The sequence below is a fragment of the Pogona vitticeps genome, chromosome 3, assembly GCF_051106095.1.
Source record: "Pogona vitticeps strain Pit_001003342236 chromosome 3, PviZW2.1, whole genome shotgun sequence".
NCBI lineage: Eukaryota > Metazoa > Chordata > Lepidosauria > Squamata > Agamidae > Pogona > Pogona vitticeps.
In genome coordinates, this window is record NC_135785.1 from 198,959,326 (window position 1) to 198,978,110 (window position 18,785).

General features: G+C 39.5%; 1 protein-coding gene across 16 annotated transcripts in view; it reads right to left on the reverse strand.

Annotated features, from left to right (window-relative positions):
- PKNOX1 (PBX/knotted 1 homeobox 1) overlaps positions 1-18,785 on the reverse strand; it is a 45,456-nt gene that overhangs the window by 23,631 nt on the left and 3,040 nt on the right. For 5 of the 16 annotated variants that reach the window (XM_078390523.1, XM_020783934.3, XM_020783933.3 and 2 more), the window contains exons 2-4: positions 15,612-15,709; positions 9,501-9,603; positions 1,399-1,529 (exon numbers count right to left, since the gene is read on the reverse strand). In XM_078390523.1, the coding sequence (XP_078246649.1) occupies positions 1,399-1,529; positions 9,501-9,551 (182 nt within the window). In that variant the 5' untranslated portion in view covers positions 9,552-9,603; positions 15,612-15,709. Of the gene's footprint in view, positions 1-1,398; positions 1,530-9,500; positions 9,604-15,138; positions 15,206-15,611; positions 15,730-17,432; positions 17,652-18,785 lie in introns of those variants that run through there. The other 11 variants (XM_078390524.1, XM_078390518.1, XM_020783930.3 and 8 more) reach the window with 6 other exon arrangements.

The window sequence follows — 18,785 nt, forward strand, 5'->3', positions numbered from 1 at the left end:
AGGACAAAGTTCCAAACAGAGTAGTCCTAGAATGAGCTGGAATTTTTAGCATGTATACATTATTGAAACAGCGACGTCTATGTTGGCTTGGGCATGTTGTGACAATGGCTGATGGTTGGATTCCAAAAGATCTCCTGTATGGAAAATTAGTGGAGGGAAATCACCCCAGAGGGAAACCACAGCTGCGATACAAGGATATCTGCAAGCGGGATCTGAAGGCCTTAGGAACGGACCTAAACAGATGGGAAACCTTGACATCTGAGCGTTCAGCCTGAAGGCAGGTGGTGCATCACAGCCTCTCCCAATTTGAAGAGACCCTTGTCCAGCAGGCCGAGACAAAGAGGCAGACCTGAAACCAGCAAAATCAGGGAGCTGGACAGGGGACAGATTGGATTTGTTTTCAGTGTGGAAGGGACTGTCACTGTCGAATTGGCCTCCTCAGCCACACTAGACTTTGTTCCAAGTCCTCCATACAGAGCATGTTACCATAGTCTCTCATGAATGAAGGATGCCTAATCTAATTATATTACAAGCATCCTGAAATCATACTAGGGCTTATTTTCAGGTTAGGTCTTATTTTCGGGAAAACAGGGTATGCTGTTTCAACACGAAGAAATTTTAATGTCTTTAAGGAATTTAGTATGAAGTCTCTAAAAAGCCTTAGTTCTCAGACAGAATTTACAACTTACCATCCTAGCCTGCTGAAACTAACAGTACCCAAGGTAGAATCCTATACATATTCATTCACAGGTAAGTCCTACTGTCTTCAATATGGCTTACTATCTTGCAAGTCAGTAAAGAACTGCTGTCTTAAAAATGAAATGAAAATGTTGAAAATATGTACCATCTACTTCAAGGGAGATGCAGAACCCAAAACACGTATGCTTCCAGGTAAATTACAAGATATATTGTTTAGCTTTACTCTACCTCAGCATTTATCAAATGTAAAGTTCCTCTATTAAATGTATTCTATTTTCTGAGTGCCTCTAACTAAGCACCAACCATCTATCCCACAACAGAAAGCATAGAAATCCTTATGCACTGCAATGTGCATGAAGCAGCTGCTACCTATGCAGTGTGTGAATTAGTTACTAACATGCCTGACTCCCCAATCCTGAAAGCATCATAAGAACAAAGCAGTGGCTTTTCCCCGAGTCATGTTCTGGTAATACAATGAACAAGCAACGTGGAAAATATTTCCAAAGGCATTAATCTCACCATGATAGGATTTGTGAAGGGTGAAAGAATTTATCCCTTCTAGTACCTGGTATGCCCTCTTCTCCTAGTGTTCTGTGTGCCTCCTTTAGTAGTTCCTTGTGTTCTGAGAACAGCCACTATACCTACTAAAGATAACATTGTTTAAAGTACTTGAACAGTTCATGTTGTCAACAGTGCTACCTGTAAATGGCCTGCTTGTCCGCATCCATCGGTGTTTGGGTCTCTACTGGTGAAGGACTCAATCCTCCCGCATCTGCTTCCAAGCAGTTTGGATCCTGCTCAGTTTTCAACTCTGGTACTACTTGCATCTGCTGGAAAAGAAGGATGCTTTATATTGCCAACTGCATAGATTCACTACGAAAAGATTGTTTTCTAAGTAAAAAGAAAGGCAAAGGCCTAGTGACTTGCCAGAAAATTGGTATGACTTGGCAATGATACAAAAAAGTATAGGCATTTAACAAAAAACTCATTTAATTCTTGCAATGCTTGGAGGCAGGGAGACAGTGGAAAGATCACTACAAGTCTGATTCTTATTAGTAGATTCTTTTAGTAAATTATCTAATACAGAATGCTGTATTTTGGAACTAGCTATTTTTGGATAAGGCTATGCATACATTGCTCCAAGAATCAGTCAGAGAAAGCAAACCTTGAAAACATCTGCTGCCTTTTCTCCTTCACTCGTATTATGAGACTCCAGAGAAAACACTCCAAAAATCATTTTCTATAATTGCTTTAAAAATCATGTGGATATAAAATTAGCTCTCTGAAGTATTCACTGATTGAGATTCTAATACCTCTGTTAAAGAAATATAATTCAGAAAAAATTTTGAACGCTTTTCATACAACTTCTCTTTCCCCATTTTCTGGCACTACTCCACAAGCTCATCTCTCAAATTAGACTAACACATACTTTGCTTTTAGAGTGGCAGAGTGACTTTAAACTTAGGATGTACTATGCATATATGGGGAAAATACATATCAATAGTATTTGCTGTTCCAGGACCCTTTAGAGACTCACTCTGCCCCCCCCGCCGGGCCAGAGGAGGCGAAATTGCCACCTTCTGGGACTCTTTTGAGGCTTGGGAAGCTTCCGAAGAGTCCCAGAAGGTGGCGATTTCACCCCCTCTGACCCCCGGGGGGGCAGGGTGAGTCTTTAAAGGGTCCTAGCCTCACAAAAGGTCCTGGAAGGCCACGATTTTGCCCCGCTGGGCCCGTGGGGGGTGAGGGAGCATCACAAGGGTCCTGGAAGGCTCACTCGGACCCTTGCAACGCTCCCTCCCATGGGGCCAGTATGGGCAAAATTGCGGCCTTCACTCCATAAGACGCACAGACTCCCCCCCCCACTTTTTTGGGGGAAAAGTGTGTCTTATGGAGCAAAAAATACGGTATTATTAAAGAAACCACAATGGCTGCATAAGGCGCTTCCAGATAGGCTAAGATTTACAGGAGGCATGTATAAGGAATGGAAGGAAGTGTACAAATGTGTAATAATTATAGACAGAATGAGGATGGTCTTGCATGAGAGGTTAAAAACAGCAAAAAGAGGTTTTTGAATTATGCTAAAAACAAGAGGGAGAAAAAGGAAATAGTAGGTCCACAGCAACAGGGAAGCAAAGAAACAATACACAGAGAAGGCATAACTGCGGAACAACTACTTTGCCTCGTCTTCTCCTAAAAAAGAAATCAGTGTTCAACTGAATACAGATAAGGAGAAAGTGAGGGAGCTGCTGTCCAAGGCTGACAAAGAGGTAGTATGAAAACAGATGCACAAATATAATATGGGTGACAGCTGGTCTGATGGTTGTACAGGAGGACCCTGTATCTACAGGATTGGTATCCATGGTTTCACTTATGCAGTCTGAAAATGTTAAAAATATTAAAAGAAAAAACCCAGGAATATGTATTTTCACAAAGTAATTACCAGAACTGGCAACTAGAGGGAGCCAGAGACCATGCTGTCTACAGTAATACCTCAGTTTACAAAATTAATACATTCTCCGGAACGTTACATAATGTGAAAAATTTGTACACCGAAATGTGGATTGCTATGGAGGCGGCGCTACAAACCTCCTGGCACAATGCATCCTGGGGAAACTTTCTTCGCAAACCGAAAAGAACTGGGGGAAAAAACGTAAACCAAGCCATTATTTTCAATGGATTCCCATTCATCAACCGAAAATTATGTAACCCGAAGCATTCATAAACCAAGGTACTAATGTATAAGTTTCCCATTGCCTGTGGTTTCCAAGCATTTGCTGGTGGGGGGCTTGGAACTGATCCCTCATGGATATGGGGGCCTTACAGCATGTGTGAAAGGGATCTGGGAGACCACTATCTTAACACAATTCAACAGTGTGATGCAGATGCAGCATTCCCCCCCCCCCCAGTCCAATACTCAGTTGTATCAATGGAAGCATAGTACCCAGATCAAGGGAGATAACAGTACCAATCTAGTCAGACCTCACTTGGAATACTGTGTGCTGTCTTAGGCAACACAGCTAAAGAAGAATATTGACAAGCTGTAACATGTCTAGAGAAGGATGACCAGTATGGTAGAAGGTCTAGAAACCAAGGCTATGAAGAATGGCTGAGGAATCTAGGTATGTTCAGCCTGGAGAGCATCTTCAAATATTTGAAGGAATGTCACATGGAAGATGGAGCAAACTTGGTTTTTTCCAGATGCAAACAGTGGGGCCCGAAGTAATGGAGTCAAATATGAGAAAGGAAATTTCACCTAAACATTAGGAAGAGTTTTTTGACAGTAAGAGCTGCTCAACAGTGGAATGGACGGCCTCAGAGGATGCTGGAATCTCCTTTCTTGGAGATTTTTAAACAGAGGTTAAATGGCGCCCTGTCAAGGATGTTTTAATTCTGGACAGTCTGCTTTGGTAGGGGGTTGGACTCCACTACCCTTAGGGTCCCTTTCATCATTTCCTCTACATTTCTAAGATTCTGTGATCAAGTATTAAGATCCAATTTGCAAAACAGTATGCAGTCTGAAACACATTCAGTAGGCTCAAGGTCATGCAACGTGTTAAACTAGGGTTCTGCAGGTTTCCCATGGATACATAGTATGCTGCTACTCTATGCACAATCGGTACATCTGCAATAAGCAGATTTTTAAAAAAAGAGTTTCACACCCAACCAATGAGAAACAGAATCTATAGTTTGTTTCTTGCTTGTTTGTGGATTCTGTTTCTGGTCTTTTGGGAGAAAAACATGAAGGGGAACAGCATCCTTGAAACAGTAGCAAACCCCAGAACAAAGTTCCACGCTTCAATGTGTTGTCCCTGCTGGAAAGGACAGCAATATGGTAGCATATAACAGTACAGTGGTGCCTTGCTAGACGATTGCCTCGTGGGACAAAAAACCCGCAAGACGATATGGTGCCTCACAAGACTTTTTTTCTATGGCCATGCTTCGCAATACTTTTTAAAAAAAGACTGATGCTTTGCAAGACTTTTTTGTGAGCGATGCATAGGGAACCTCGCAAGACGATTTTTTCACAAGACGACGGTTTTTGCGGGACGAATTAAAATCGTCTTGCGAGGCACCAATGTACACTCCATGCAACTAACAAATCGGACTTCTCATGGCTCCCTGGTACATTGTGTTTTGTGAATTGGGTCAAAAGGAATTTATTCCTGAATTGGGATTGTGCTAACATTAAAAAAGAAGGGGATAATGGTCTCCCAGATAAAGAAAGCAATTTTTAAAAAAATACCCAACAAATATCATAATATTATTATACTTTTAGGGGCCATATTCATCATGATCCCTTTTCCAGATTTGTCTCACTTTTTTGAATTTCTTTTTGTTGTTATTATTTCTATTATTGTGTTATTTGAATGCTCCTCTGTTAGGTGCCCAGTGTAGTGGCTCTACTACTAGTTGGGTAGGAAAAATAAAATAAAATAAAATAAAATAAAATAAAATAAAATAAAATAAAATACATACATACATACATACATACATACATAAATACATACATACATACATACATACATACATACATACATACATACCAAATTTGTGTATGAGTGAACATTAAAACATTAAATATATTTTTCTCAATATATTTAGTTTTATAAGCCACATGATTGTATTTAGTATTCTGAAACTGCTTAACCATTTTAAAGCAGCAGTTTAAAACACTCAAACTGTACAAATCTTACAGAGTCAAATGATCATTACACATAATTCTGTACACCACAAACATACTTGGAAAACTCAGTGTGACTTACTTCTATGTAACAGTGTTAAAATTAGTATCTGAGATGAAAAAAGTATACACATCTCTTCAAAAATAGCACACGTAATAGATAAGCAATTTTTCTACAGATAGCATATAGCACATTAAAAAAAAAATATCCAAAGTTTTCCACATATTTTGCTCCTTACTACGAATGACTTTATTTATTTTATTTTATTTATTTATTTATTCGATTTTTACCCCACCCCTCTAGAGAACGTCTACTCGGGGCGGCTTTCTTACATATGATAAAGAGCTTTTGATAAGATACATCTGAGCAAAGCCAGGATGATGACAACATAACTGTAAGGCTATCATGTGGGTATTTTATCTCCTTTGTGCAGCCTGAGGGTATACCAGTAGATCTGATGGATCTGTACCAAGTTTTCTATGCTACTACTGAAGATCTTGGATAGCTTGAACAACTGTTGCCTTCACCGCCTGAACGATCAGTTTACACTCACAATTTGCAAAGAGCATTTTCAAAGGCCATTATCTACTTTGTGTTAAATTGGGGGTATAGCAGTTTACATGGTAACTATAGCTTAAATCCTACACGTTCAAGTAAGGAAGTTCATGGAAGGAAATATTTCCATGGTTTTCTTTTTCTTGTAAGAGTCCCTCTTAATAATGTGGGATGGACACAACAGGATTCACTGCAGGGAAAAGAAGCTAAGATTCAAATATCAAGAAATAACATGAAGTCACTTCTATTCTTAGAAAGTTGAGTGCCTTAAATCAACTTAAGTATTCAGTTCTAAATATTTGATCTATTACATCAGCATGTTTTCAACAGATCTCAGATACAAGGAAAAGACATTTGTGCTTCCAGATTTTAAAAACTGCTTTCTTTATCTGGGAGACCACTATTCTCTTCTTTTTTTTAATGCACAAAAGACAATAGTATTGACATCTCATATGGTAGATCTCTAAATATTTTTCTTCTGAAGTCAAATAATACATCTAGCACACAAGAAAAGAGGGAGTAAAATCCATCAAGGGTTTAGACATGACATCTATTTACTCGAAAACTGGCTTCTGTGATTATTACAGTAAAATGCCAGAACACAAATTAATGGCATGTTTCAAATTAAACAGAAGCAACCACAAAGCTGTACAGAAAGATCATTCACACTGATGTTTTCTTTTTAAAACCACTGTGTAAGAAAAGTAGACAGCAGCAACATGAGAGTGAGCAAGCTTTAAAAACATCTGTACCATCTGCAAAGAAATCTATGGGAATTCAAAAAAGCATTTTGACTGATGAGCAGGGGATGCTTATCAGTATTAGAGTGGGTCTAAAGCTTTTGATGTGGAGCAATGCAACTATCTCAAAGCAAAAACATCCAGACAAGGTGAGCAACTGATCAAACAATGGACATGTATGAATCATACACCATGAAGGTACAATTCATTAGCTCTGTAGGGTGCCATAAGTGCTATCACAAATGCCATATTGGGGAACAAAGTCAAAGATTAAAAACTCCTACCTGATCAAACAGTTTTAGAATCAGCTATCACAATATAGCCAATTCTGGATGGGATTACACCCCCTCTGAATGACCCGATTCACAGCTTGGGGATACTTTTGGACCCAGTTGTATTAAAGAAGTACTTTGTTTATGTTTGGCTACAGTACTTTTGTTTATGTTTGGCTGCAACACTTCCTAAGAAAGTGTGTAGTGAAAAATACAACAAATCCTGGCTCCCAGCACTGAAAAATACAGCCTGCATACCCATAACAAAAAACACCCTGATCACCCTAATCACCCCTAATCACCCAATCTCCTGAAAAGAACAAAAAGCTGATCCCACAGCTACAAATACTCAATTATCCTACACCAGAACACAGAGTTCTAACTCATGTCTTCTGAAGATGCCAGCCACAGAGACTGGCGAAACATTAGGAAGAAAAACCTTCGGAACACAGCCAAACAGCCCGAAAAACCTACAACAACCATCGGATCTCATTAGAGATGCTTAAAGAATCAAATACTCAGTGTTGTCAATTTCAGCTAGTAGAAACAGGAGTGATACTTTCCCTTTGCACTGGAAGAGGTCCAGTAGGGAGAGGAGCCAGCTAGCTTGAGCAGCACTGGAAACCATGACTACCAAGGCCACTGGAGTATAAATACTATGCAGTCACCTTATTGTCGCATGTTTCAACAATCACTTTGTCTAGAATAGATAGCAACTGGGATCGCCCATAAAATGCCAAGGCTCAAACTATATATTGTGCAGTAAGACGAAGTTATCTCACAGTAGCATCATCTGAGATTATTTTTGCCCTGCTCTGCAAGAGATGACGGGCTGCAAACCTTAACATTCTCATGCACTGGAGCACACTGATGAGCATACCATGTGCTGTTAGAAAGCAAATGTTGAACAGTGGGCTCTCTGAATCATATGTGAATGTACTCAACATCTATGATGACTGAGGCAGTAGGAAAAGCATCCCCCCAGTGAAGTTGCAAAGATTCATCTACCAACCAGGAATAGCCTCTATGTGTTGGCTTGATCAGAAGAGCCTCGAGTAAATCAAAATGGCAGGGTCTTAACGCTGATATCAATTAAGGCTCTAAGCAATCTCGTTGATACTAAGTTCCAACACAGGTTGCAATGAGACCAACCTGCACAGTGAATATTGTGTTAGCACAGCTGCATGGTATGCAGTCATCCACACTTGCTGAGATGAACAAAGCCCATGGCTGAGATAGTGACAGTGAATGCACTTGTGTATTGTATAACCTGAGTGCATTTCAATTGTAATTTCTCCCAGTTCATACAGATACAAGACTATCCATAACGTCAACGGTTTTTTGGAGATGCACTGTTAAAGTTAAATCACACAGGGTCACTAGAGGCCTAACACTGATATATAGTAAAAAATTATGCCTTTTGTGCCTAGGATGCATCACCAGAACAGCCACACATTTTGCAAAAATGTGAGGTTGTCCTAGCCACAATAAAGACATGTGGAACTGGGACAGACAGGTTGCCAGGACAAAAAACTGGATCCTCAGAGGCCTGAGAAAATAGCCACTTGGAAATGTTATTTTTTGGGGCCTACAGCTCCCAAAATCCCTCCAGCCACCTCTAAGATTGACAATCAAGAACTAGTCACTCTAAAGACAGGGAAGGATGGTTGTTAGAATAGCCATACGGATCATTTTGAGTATAATAAAGGTGTTTTAGCTCCGAAAATACCAAACAAAGGTTTTGCAGGACTGAACCTATGTTGGAGATGTATGGAGACCATGAGAAGGAACATGATTCGTTCAACGTAACATCTCAGAATGAATTTGGGACAAAATGCCAATGAGAAAGGCACAACACATTGTTTGCTCAGTAGTTAAACAGATACTGTACAAAAGATCATGAAACTATTTTGATAAAGACATAAAAAGGATAGTACTTTTTAAATGAAAATTAAATCTGGAAAAGTTTTTCAAACCCATAATGGAACAGAACTCCTAACTGTAAAGACAGATGATATGCATAAAATACAACTGAAGAGGTACTAGGCTAGTCAACAAATTGTAAAATTAAAACTTCATAGCAATGGAGAACGAGGTTGCTCCCTAGCAAACATCCTGGGTTTGTGAACACGGCCAAAGTTAACCTCAGGTGTAAAGAAAAGTGCATCATTGAAAGACATTAAAACATATTGAAATCAAAGCTATCCTTTTGCTTCAAAACAGCACAGGAACGAACAAAAACACCAGACACATAAATTTAATTCAGCAAGCTTAGGAAAGCATAGCTCAGTGACATAACTCCTATGTTGCAACTCAATCGTCTTTCAAGGGATGCTTGCCTCCTAAAACTCAGTTCCTTACACAGCAGCTTTATACAAGGACCATTAGAAATGAAATGGGCAATGTATACTAGTGGTATGGACTGTGCGTTGCATCAACAGTAATGGCTATTAGTAGATTGTATAAGTCAAACTGAAGGTGTTGTGTACCATAATTATTGGAAATGTTATTTTAACCTGCTACAATGCTCTGTACTTGGAAAACATTCTTACTTGTTGTCCATCTTGATAGTTGTCTATACTTAATGTCTGCGTTGCCATCATGGTTACTGAGAGTTCTCAGAAAGTCAAACCATCATATCTTAGTTCAAAATTTCTAGGGGAAAAACCCAAAAAACATTAGTGTTTTAAAAGGAATGTTACAGAAATAAAAGAGACTGAAAGCTATGTGTATTTTACCAATTTATTTTCTCATAAAAAAATCACACATATATGTATTTTTTCATCAACCTGTATGATTGCAATAGTCTTCTCACGAAAGCTTTCAACAAATGCAGACAAGATAATTGTTTTAAGCATATTTACGCTCTTAACAAAAAGCTGCAGAAATTGCCAACAAAACATATAACAAAGTGTGTACCATAATTGATTATCAGTTGCTAAATAAAGACTCCAAAAGGCATTCAAACTACAAGTCACAGGATAAAATACAAAGCTAAGACAAATCTTTCTGCAGACCAGAAGCCAGTTTTTCAGAATATTATCTACAGAAGAATAGTTAACATTGTTCACTCATGACTGTGTCTTGGAACGATATGCTTTTCTACATTTAGATATTAAGAAAGTTAATTTTAAAAATTGTTCATTGGTTACAATAATTAACAAATTCAGTGTCTTTCACATAGAAGTCTTCTCTTCAAGTTCATATGTGTTCTTTCATTCTCCTTGCCTTCCACATATACATCTAGCCTTGCACACTTTTTATATGAAGCATATGTATGTTCCCTTTGTCTCCTCTTAAGCACTGATCAACATGCAAGCAGCCTGCGTATTTTCTGCCTATGTGGCGCAAACACCCTCAGTGCAACCTGGTGTGTGTACACATATGTAGCGTGGCAGCAGCCATTCCGACTTTCACATAGGTGCTCTTTCACCTACTACAGCCTGTGTCTGTGTACCTCCGGGTTCATGCAGAAAGATTCCATGGATGCTAGTTCATATGTGCAAATTGGTTCATAGATGTAGACATACACAAGCTGTGAGCATACATGAAGGAAATATGTGCGTGTTCAAACACACACACACGGCCCCAGTTAAGCAAGAGTTCTAATGTTTATCAGTCCTCACTCATGCACTTTTTAAAAATGTAAGTAGATACATCTCTGAATTTTTTCCTTACAAAAGCAGAAGTTCATAGATAAAGAGACATTCCTCTGAAAACTAAATGTGCTCCTTTAAAAATTCAATACATTCAATACATATAGCAATAGTAATTGTGTGCATAAATCTGTTATGACTTATGGTGACCTTTCTCAGGCTTCTCCAGGTACATAATATTCAGAAGTGGTTTACTATTCCCTACTTCTGGGAGTGTGCAGTTTGTCCAAGGCCACAAAGGCTGGATCTTCTCCCTGGAGGCACTGTGGGGAATTGAACTCCCAACCTTTGGCTCTGCAGCAAGATACCTAAACTACACTGGGGTCTCTACTTAAGAACTTAATCCGTATTGGAAGGTGGTTCTCAAGTTGAAAAGTTCTTATGTTGAATCTGCATTTCCCATAGGAATGCATTGAAAACCATTTAATTCGTATCTGCTCTTTTCCGTCCATAGAAACTACAGTGGAACCTCTACTTAAGAACTTAATCCGTTTTGGAATGGTGTTCTTAAGTTGAAATGTTCTTAAGTTGAAGCAAAATTTCCCATAGGAATGGACTGAAAACCAATTAATCCGTTCTGGCTGTTTTTTTGTTATGTAGAGGTGCGTTCGTACATTAACCAAAGCTGGTTAATACGTACTCTACCACTATGGGGAGAATTTTTTTTTAACCTAAGATGACCTAAGGTTAAAAAAAGAGCAGGAAAGGTTTTTTTTTCCTGTTCTTATCTTGGATTTCTGTTCTCAAGTAGAAGCAAAATTTAGCAAATGGAGCTGTTCTTAAGTTGGATTGTTCTTAAGTAGGGACGTTCTTAAGTAGAGACCCCACTGTATTGAGCTATACAGTGGTACCTCGCAAGACGAATGCCTCGCACAATGAAAAACTCACAAGATGAAAGTGTTTTGCAATGTTTTTAGTGACTCTCTAGACATGTCTTGTTGCGGGTTTTTCATCTTGTGAAGTGCAGTTTCCCATAGGAATGCATTGAAATTTAATTAATGCATTCCTATGGGTGAAAAAAGTCAGAAAAAGTCATTTACCAGATAGGCCAAGCACTGCTCCTCACGGTACCTTGGTAATGTCTGTAACAACGGATGTTTGAGTCCGGAACAGCCCCCTCCACCCACCACATTCATCTGCCTCTGCCTCTTTGGTGCAGGCGGGTCTTCTCCCCCAGATGTTTGAGTCCGGCCGGCAGAGCGAGTGACTCACCTCTGCGCTGGGGCATTGCTCCTTTCCCGGCTGGGGATGGTCCGGGCTGGCTTTCGCCTCCTTGAGGGCTCCCCGCAGGCAGGAGGTGCACAGCCTGCAAGCCACCATTGTGGCAGTGGTGGCTTGGCCAAGCCAAAGGGCCCGATCTACCGCAGGGGACCCCTCCTCCTCCTCCTCCCCTAACATGACAATCCCCTGGGCGGGTCCCCGCGGAGCCCGGCGGCACTCGCCTGGAGCAGCTCCAAGGAAAAACAGGTGAGCTAGCAGGCGAGCTGGTGGCTCCTCCTGCTAGGAAGGGCAACAGGAGCCCTCACTCAGCAGCTGTCTCCGGGTGACCCTTGTCCTGCTGCTCCCTCCCTGCAGCCGCCGGTGCTGCTGTGCAGCCAGGACTGGCTTGACAGTGCTTGCAAGATGGCGGTGACTTCCTCCTCCTTAGTGCGCATCCCCACACTGCCGCTGCCGGAGTTCCGGGCCGTTGTTACAGACACTCCTTGGTCTCCGAGGCTACCAAGGCACCATGAGGAGCAGTGCTCAGCCTACCTGGTGTTTTGACTTTTTTCGCCCATAGGAACACATTAATTAAATTTCAATGCATTCCTATGGGAAACTGCGCTTCGCAAGATGAAAAACTCAAAAGATGACACGTCTCGCGGAATGAATTATTTTCGTCTTGCGAGGCACCACTGTACAGCCAGCCTCAATGAAAATAAGACTACACAAAAACCAAATGTTGTCAAATTAGAAGCACCTATAGATTAGTTTATATGAAAATGTAAAGGAAATCTGCATAAAGTTCTAGTCACAAACAACTATGTTTACAATTGAGCATTTATCTAGTCAGAGCCCCACACTGAATTATCAGGCAGGAACATCAGGGGCTTTCCTATGTACGAGGGGGTGCTGATAAGTACTGAGCCTTTCCCAGAAAAAATTGAGCTAGGATGCTATAAATTGCAGGGTGTATTGGCCAATTTATCTGTATTCAACGGTGCAAAAATCAACTATGATTTAACTTATCTTTCATTTTCAGCTACCAAGTGAACACCTCCAGAAAAGTTCAATGTGGAAGAGCATAGGACCATAATCAAGTTCCTGTTTCTCCAAGGGAAAGGTGCAAAGCAGATCCATGATGAAATGTCACAAACTATGGATGACAGTGGCCCTTCATATGCAACAGTTAAACGCTGGGTTGTCAATTTTAAAACTGGCCATTTCAGTGTTGAAAGTGAGAAACCCAGTGGAAGGCCTGTTTCTGTGCCTGCAAATGTGAAAGCCATCCATGACATGATCATGGAGGACCGTCGAATATCAGCCAAAAGTACTGCTATATATCTGAGAATATCACATGAGAGAGTTGGTGCCATTATCCACAAAGACTTGGAAATGAGAAAGCTGGCAGCAAAGTGCATCCCCAAACTTTTGACAACCGAACAAAAGAGGAAACGTGTGGAGTCATCGGTGGCTGTTTTGGAACATTTTGCAAGAAATTAGTCAGATTTCCTGGGCAAACTGGTAACTGGTGATGAGACATGGATCTACTGTTATGATCCTGACACAAAGGAACAGTCTAAGGAATGGAGGCACAGTGGTTCCTCCAGGCCAAAGAAGTTCCAAGTGCAAAGGTCAGTGCAGAAGCAAATGGCAACAGTTTTTTGGGATAAGAAGGGAGTTCTGCTGGTGGACTACCTCCAACAGGGGTCAACCATCAATGCAAATTATTACTGTGCTTTATTGACGAAGTTGATGCAAAACATCAAGGAAAAATGTCAAGGAAAGCTCTCCAAAGGTGTCATCCTGTTGATGACAACACCTTGTCACACCCTGCAGGTGAAATAAAGGCAAAGCCGATGTCCTTAGGCTTTCAAGTGATGCCCCATCCACCGTATTCTCCCGATCTGGCTCCTTCTATTATCTGTTCCCCAAACTCAAAAAAAAAACACCTAAAGGGACGATTTGGGAGTGCTCTGGAGGCAACTAATGCTTCAAATTAGCGGTTACACCAGCAGCCGAAAGAATTTTATTTGCAGGGACTTAAGAAGCTGCAGGACAGATGTCACTAGTGCATTGACTTCCTGGGGGAATATGTAGAATAGTGTGGCAGTTACAGCTTCCTAAGTCAATTTCTTCTGGGAAAGGCTCAATACTTATCAGCACCCCCTCATATCCCTTTGAAATTAATAAGATCTCTAACATTCCTCAGTCGCTTTATGTTACATTGTTTTCTATTTGATGACTGAACATGGTTTGGAAATTCTCAAGTTGTCTATCATGGAGCACACCCAACTATCTAAAGTCTTTATTATTGTAGCCCATCACCCAAAACATTGTTTATATGAACCTAATGCACTATCCTTTTTGTTGTGGAAATGTTACTTCAGACAAGCTTGTGTAGAAAGTACAAGACATTGTTTAAAGGGAAATACAGTGGTGCCTCGCAAGACGATTTTAATTCATTCCGCGAAAATCGTCGTCTTGTGAAAAAAAACCTCTTGTGAGGTTCCCTATGGGAACCTCGCAAGAAGAATGAAATTTATTTGTCTTGCGAAGCATGGGTCTTGAAAAAAAAAGTGTACCGTCTTGCGAAGCACTATAGGGATCACGAAAACCAATCATCTTGCGGGTTTTTTGCCCCTTGAGGCAATCGTCTTGCGAGGCACCACTGTACACCCAAATTTTCAATCTAGAAAACATTTTTCATACCTCATTACAGATTAAAGTATAATTGAGATATAAAACAATGAGAATTCCTAAAGGGAATTACATTAGGAGCTACTTTTATTGTTCTCCTCTGAAAGATACCAGTGGAAAAGAATATTCAAAACCTCATAGCAATTCTTAGTATTCCTTTTCACAAATTAGCTTAGACAATTTTGTGATCTCATGAGTTCTCAGAAGGCCTTGCTTAGTCCCAGCTAAAATTTCCTCACTGATGGAGGTTTTTTTTTTTTAAATTTGCTCACACAAGCTGGTCAGGGAAGTTTTGACCTGAGTACATCTTTGGTCAAGGCTCTCATCAGACACAAAATATCAGCTGCTAACCAGTTATTTTTCTTTCTTCTGAAGGTTCAATTTGTCCACACTTTGGCAAGGTATCTCCACAACTTTTTCCACTAATAGTTATACTGTTCTTTTAAAATTTCCTTCTGAAGGCAGGAAGAGAAGAAGTGCAAAATTATCATTACAATTTAAAATTACAATGGAAGAAAGCACTGTAATGGTGTCCTCCCTCCCATCTGATGGCTCCCAAAAAGAACATACATATTTTCCCTAAATGGGGAACATAGCCCACTGCATAAGACTTGATACGAGAAAAGAGATGTACCAGTAAATTATCTCTTCTCTCTTCTTTTATCTGAATAGATTCCATGAAGCCATTTCATTTGTTAAATCTGTATTGTACAGCATAGAAAATAATGAAAGCATATGAAATATGTGTGTTATGTGCAGAATTGACTTATAGTGACACTTACAGGGCTTTCAAGAGCAATGAGATATTTAAGGAGTGCTTTCTACTCCCCTACCCAAGGAGTGGTTCAGCACGAATTCAAACCAAGGTTTACTGCCACTCTACACACTACATAACACTGGGTACACTTTATAACTTTTAAAAAATATTTATAATTTTATATTTTTCAACCTTTACTGACTTAATGGCAAAATATAGTAGATTTTGAGATTCAAATTCTACATCAACTTTTGTGATTACAACTCTGCATAAAATGAAAAATAGTATCAAAAGATCAACTTCACAGAATAAATATGTTCTTCGGATTTATGCCAATTATGTTCATTCACCTATTCCAGCTCTTTGGAGTGCTCCCTGGTTTCTGATTTTTCAACTCCTTTGCATTGTCTGAGAGGTCTTGCTGGTCTCATGGACTGGAATTCTAAGACTGAAAGGAAGACAACTTACATCCAAGCAAACATGATTAAAATAAGGTCCTGCTTCCACAATGTAACAATCAGCTCATTTGCAGATACACGCATAGCTGTCTCTCAGGCACAGGTCTGCTACAGGGAAGCTGTATAATTGATATATTTGAATCATACCGGAGATATTTATCATACAAATGCTTGTCTATACTTCAGAGAAAAAACTATATTAAAATAAAAATGACAGGTTTCAAAGAAATTTAGTGATTCTATTCAAGAAATAGGAAAAAATGAAACGGAAAGAAAACTAGAATACTAGTTTGCCCATTCAGATAGACATGACAGCAATAGTATAGTAGGCTCGTAGTGCAGTGGTTAAACCACTGTACTGCAGCCAAAACTGTGCTCACAACCTGGGGTTCAATCCCAGGTAGCTGGCTCAAGGTTGACTCGACCTTCTATCCTTCTGACGTCGGTAAAATGAGTACCCAGCTCACTGGGGGGGGGGGGGGAATGTGTAGCCTGCATAATTAACTTGTAAACCGCCAAGAGAGTGCTTGAAATGCTATGGGGCAGTATATAAGCAGCACACTTTGCTTTGCTTTGTTATGTGGCTCCATAAGATTTTCCAATAGTTTCAAGTGGTGAATAATTTCAATTAATTTTCTGGTGACAATATTTTGAAAGTACAGCCCTATAGTAATGAGTGTGACAAATATGACTTAGAGTAACTGCATTTTCAGGAGACAATTTAAAATTACTATACTCCAAGTCAATACAGATTTTACAAGCCACTGTTAACAGTAAATTTGTTTAGAATAAAACAGGTGAAATTGTCAACCGTTTTACAAACTTTTACTATGACATTACTGATTCTAACAATAAATGATTAAAAATACACTAGAGGACACAATAAATGAAAGAAAACAAAACGACACACTTATGTACACAAACATGAAAAACTAAGTTTGAATGATAGCTGTGAACAAGTCAAGTGTCCTTGCAATTGTAGTCCAACTTTGTTCTTCTTACATTTTTCATTTTCACAGCAAACATACTTATTATGATACATCTTTTTTTTATCATCCTTCTGGCATGTACAAAGGTAGGCACTGCTGTGCCCAGCTTCAGGAAGAAGGTTGCAGCAGTACTGTAATATTTTTCCTCGAATTTCTCAAGTACTTTTTTAAAATCCTCAAATGAGAACACCTTCCTTTTTTGTTGTTTTTGTTTCATTCTTAGGTGTGTTTTTTTTAGAATGTCCTTTGGTTATATTTTTGAGCTTACCATAAAATTGACAGTGCTGCTTGTTTTTATTTTCTGTACCATTAGTCTGTTCGCATTTTCTCATACAAAAAAAGCTCTGTGAAAGGAGTTACCTTATGATAACTTCCAGTGGGGTTTAACCAAAGTGAGGGAATTGGGAGGGGACAGCTACCATGTTTCCCCGAAAGTAAGACAGGGTCTTATATTAATTTTTGCTCCAAAAATGTAGTAGGGTTTATTTTCAGGGGATGTTTTATTTTTTCCATGTACAACAATCTACATTTATTCAAATATAGTCATGTCACCTTCTTCTGGTGGCTAGTGGAGGGCGGGGTTTCACTTAACTAGGGCTTATTTTCAGGATAGGGCATCCTGAAAAATCATACTAGGGCTATTTTCAGGTTAGGTCTTATTTTCGGGGAAACAGTTGCCATAGAGATGACTATACAGTAAGACAGAGACACATTTCTCAGCTACCTTATAAGTAAGGTAGGAAAAATCCTGCATATTGCCCTTGAAAATGTCTCCAAAATTTCTCCTCCATTGAAATTCTTTTCAAAGGGAATTTGTCTTCTATAAAATTGAATGATAATAGTTGCAATTCCATTAGAGAAATCTTCTGTTCACCACGTTTAAATTGATATTCAAAGTTCCTAGAGTTGTTGCCTGAGAGATTCCAACACTTGGGATGGGAATACAGAAGGTTTAATGTAGCCTCTGGAGAGTTGTCTACCCTTGATTTGACCCTATTCCTGTTACAATGCAACTTAATCTTATAGGTCTCTCTAAAATGGCTGTACTATGCCAACAGAGAGATTGGCAAACCATCACTTCCAGGCCTGTAATGAAAGTATAATACCCACAGTATAGCAACAAATAAAGCAAATGTGTGTGTGTGCGCACGCGCGTGCGTGTAAAGTAATTTTAAAAACCCACCGTCTCTTTTTTTAGGACTTAATTTCCAAACCTGCATTTGAGATTAAAGGAATTATTATGCACTCATTTTACTTGCTCTCTAAAATCTAAAAATAATTTCTACTGGGCAATCAGACAAGCACTGGCATTTCCATTCAGTTGCTGCACTGCTAGCCTTACATTGAAAACAACTCTGTGACACTATTTCTAGGCCTGTGGCAAAATAATACAGTGATATCTCTTGGCTTGTTAGGGCTATGCATACATCTACAACAGCACCACAGGACTCATTCCCTTGAACAAGAACATCAGGGCAATGAACTCTTTCAGTTTAATTTGCACATCAATCCTTCTGTCTAGAATCCCTGAAAATAAAGGCTCCATTTATCATTATTTGTTACCAAATTAAAATGCTTGCTTTATAAGCCTTTGGTTATGATTCCATAAATTACACTTTGAAAAAAATTGAAGGCACCATCAAATGGGCATTCGTCTGCTGTGATAATGGTCTACTTCATTCTTTTTTCCAGCAATCTCTTGACATAACTGATGGACCAAACAGCCTATCCCTACAGAGTTCCTACCTGCATCTTTCTGATTTCCTGTCAGGAGCCACTACTTTCTTTTGGTGCGGGTAGGATCACTCAATTTTGGTTCATTTCTAGCATGTGTGATCACTGGAAGCAAACCAAAGTGAGCTTGTGGCTGTCAAGTTCCCTTTCACTGTCAATTTGCCAGTACTGTTTAGCAGCTTAACAAGACAGCTTTGTTCACTTCATGATACTGGGAAATTTAACTCTTCCTCTGCTCCATAGAGGGGCAGAGGAACTAAACTTTTAAAAAACTGTACTATGACGGAACTAATGTACTATATAACCTCAGGAAAAAAAGTTAAAATGTTCATCCCTGAAGCAG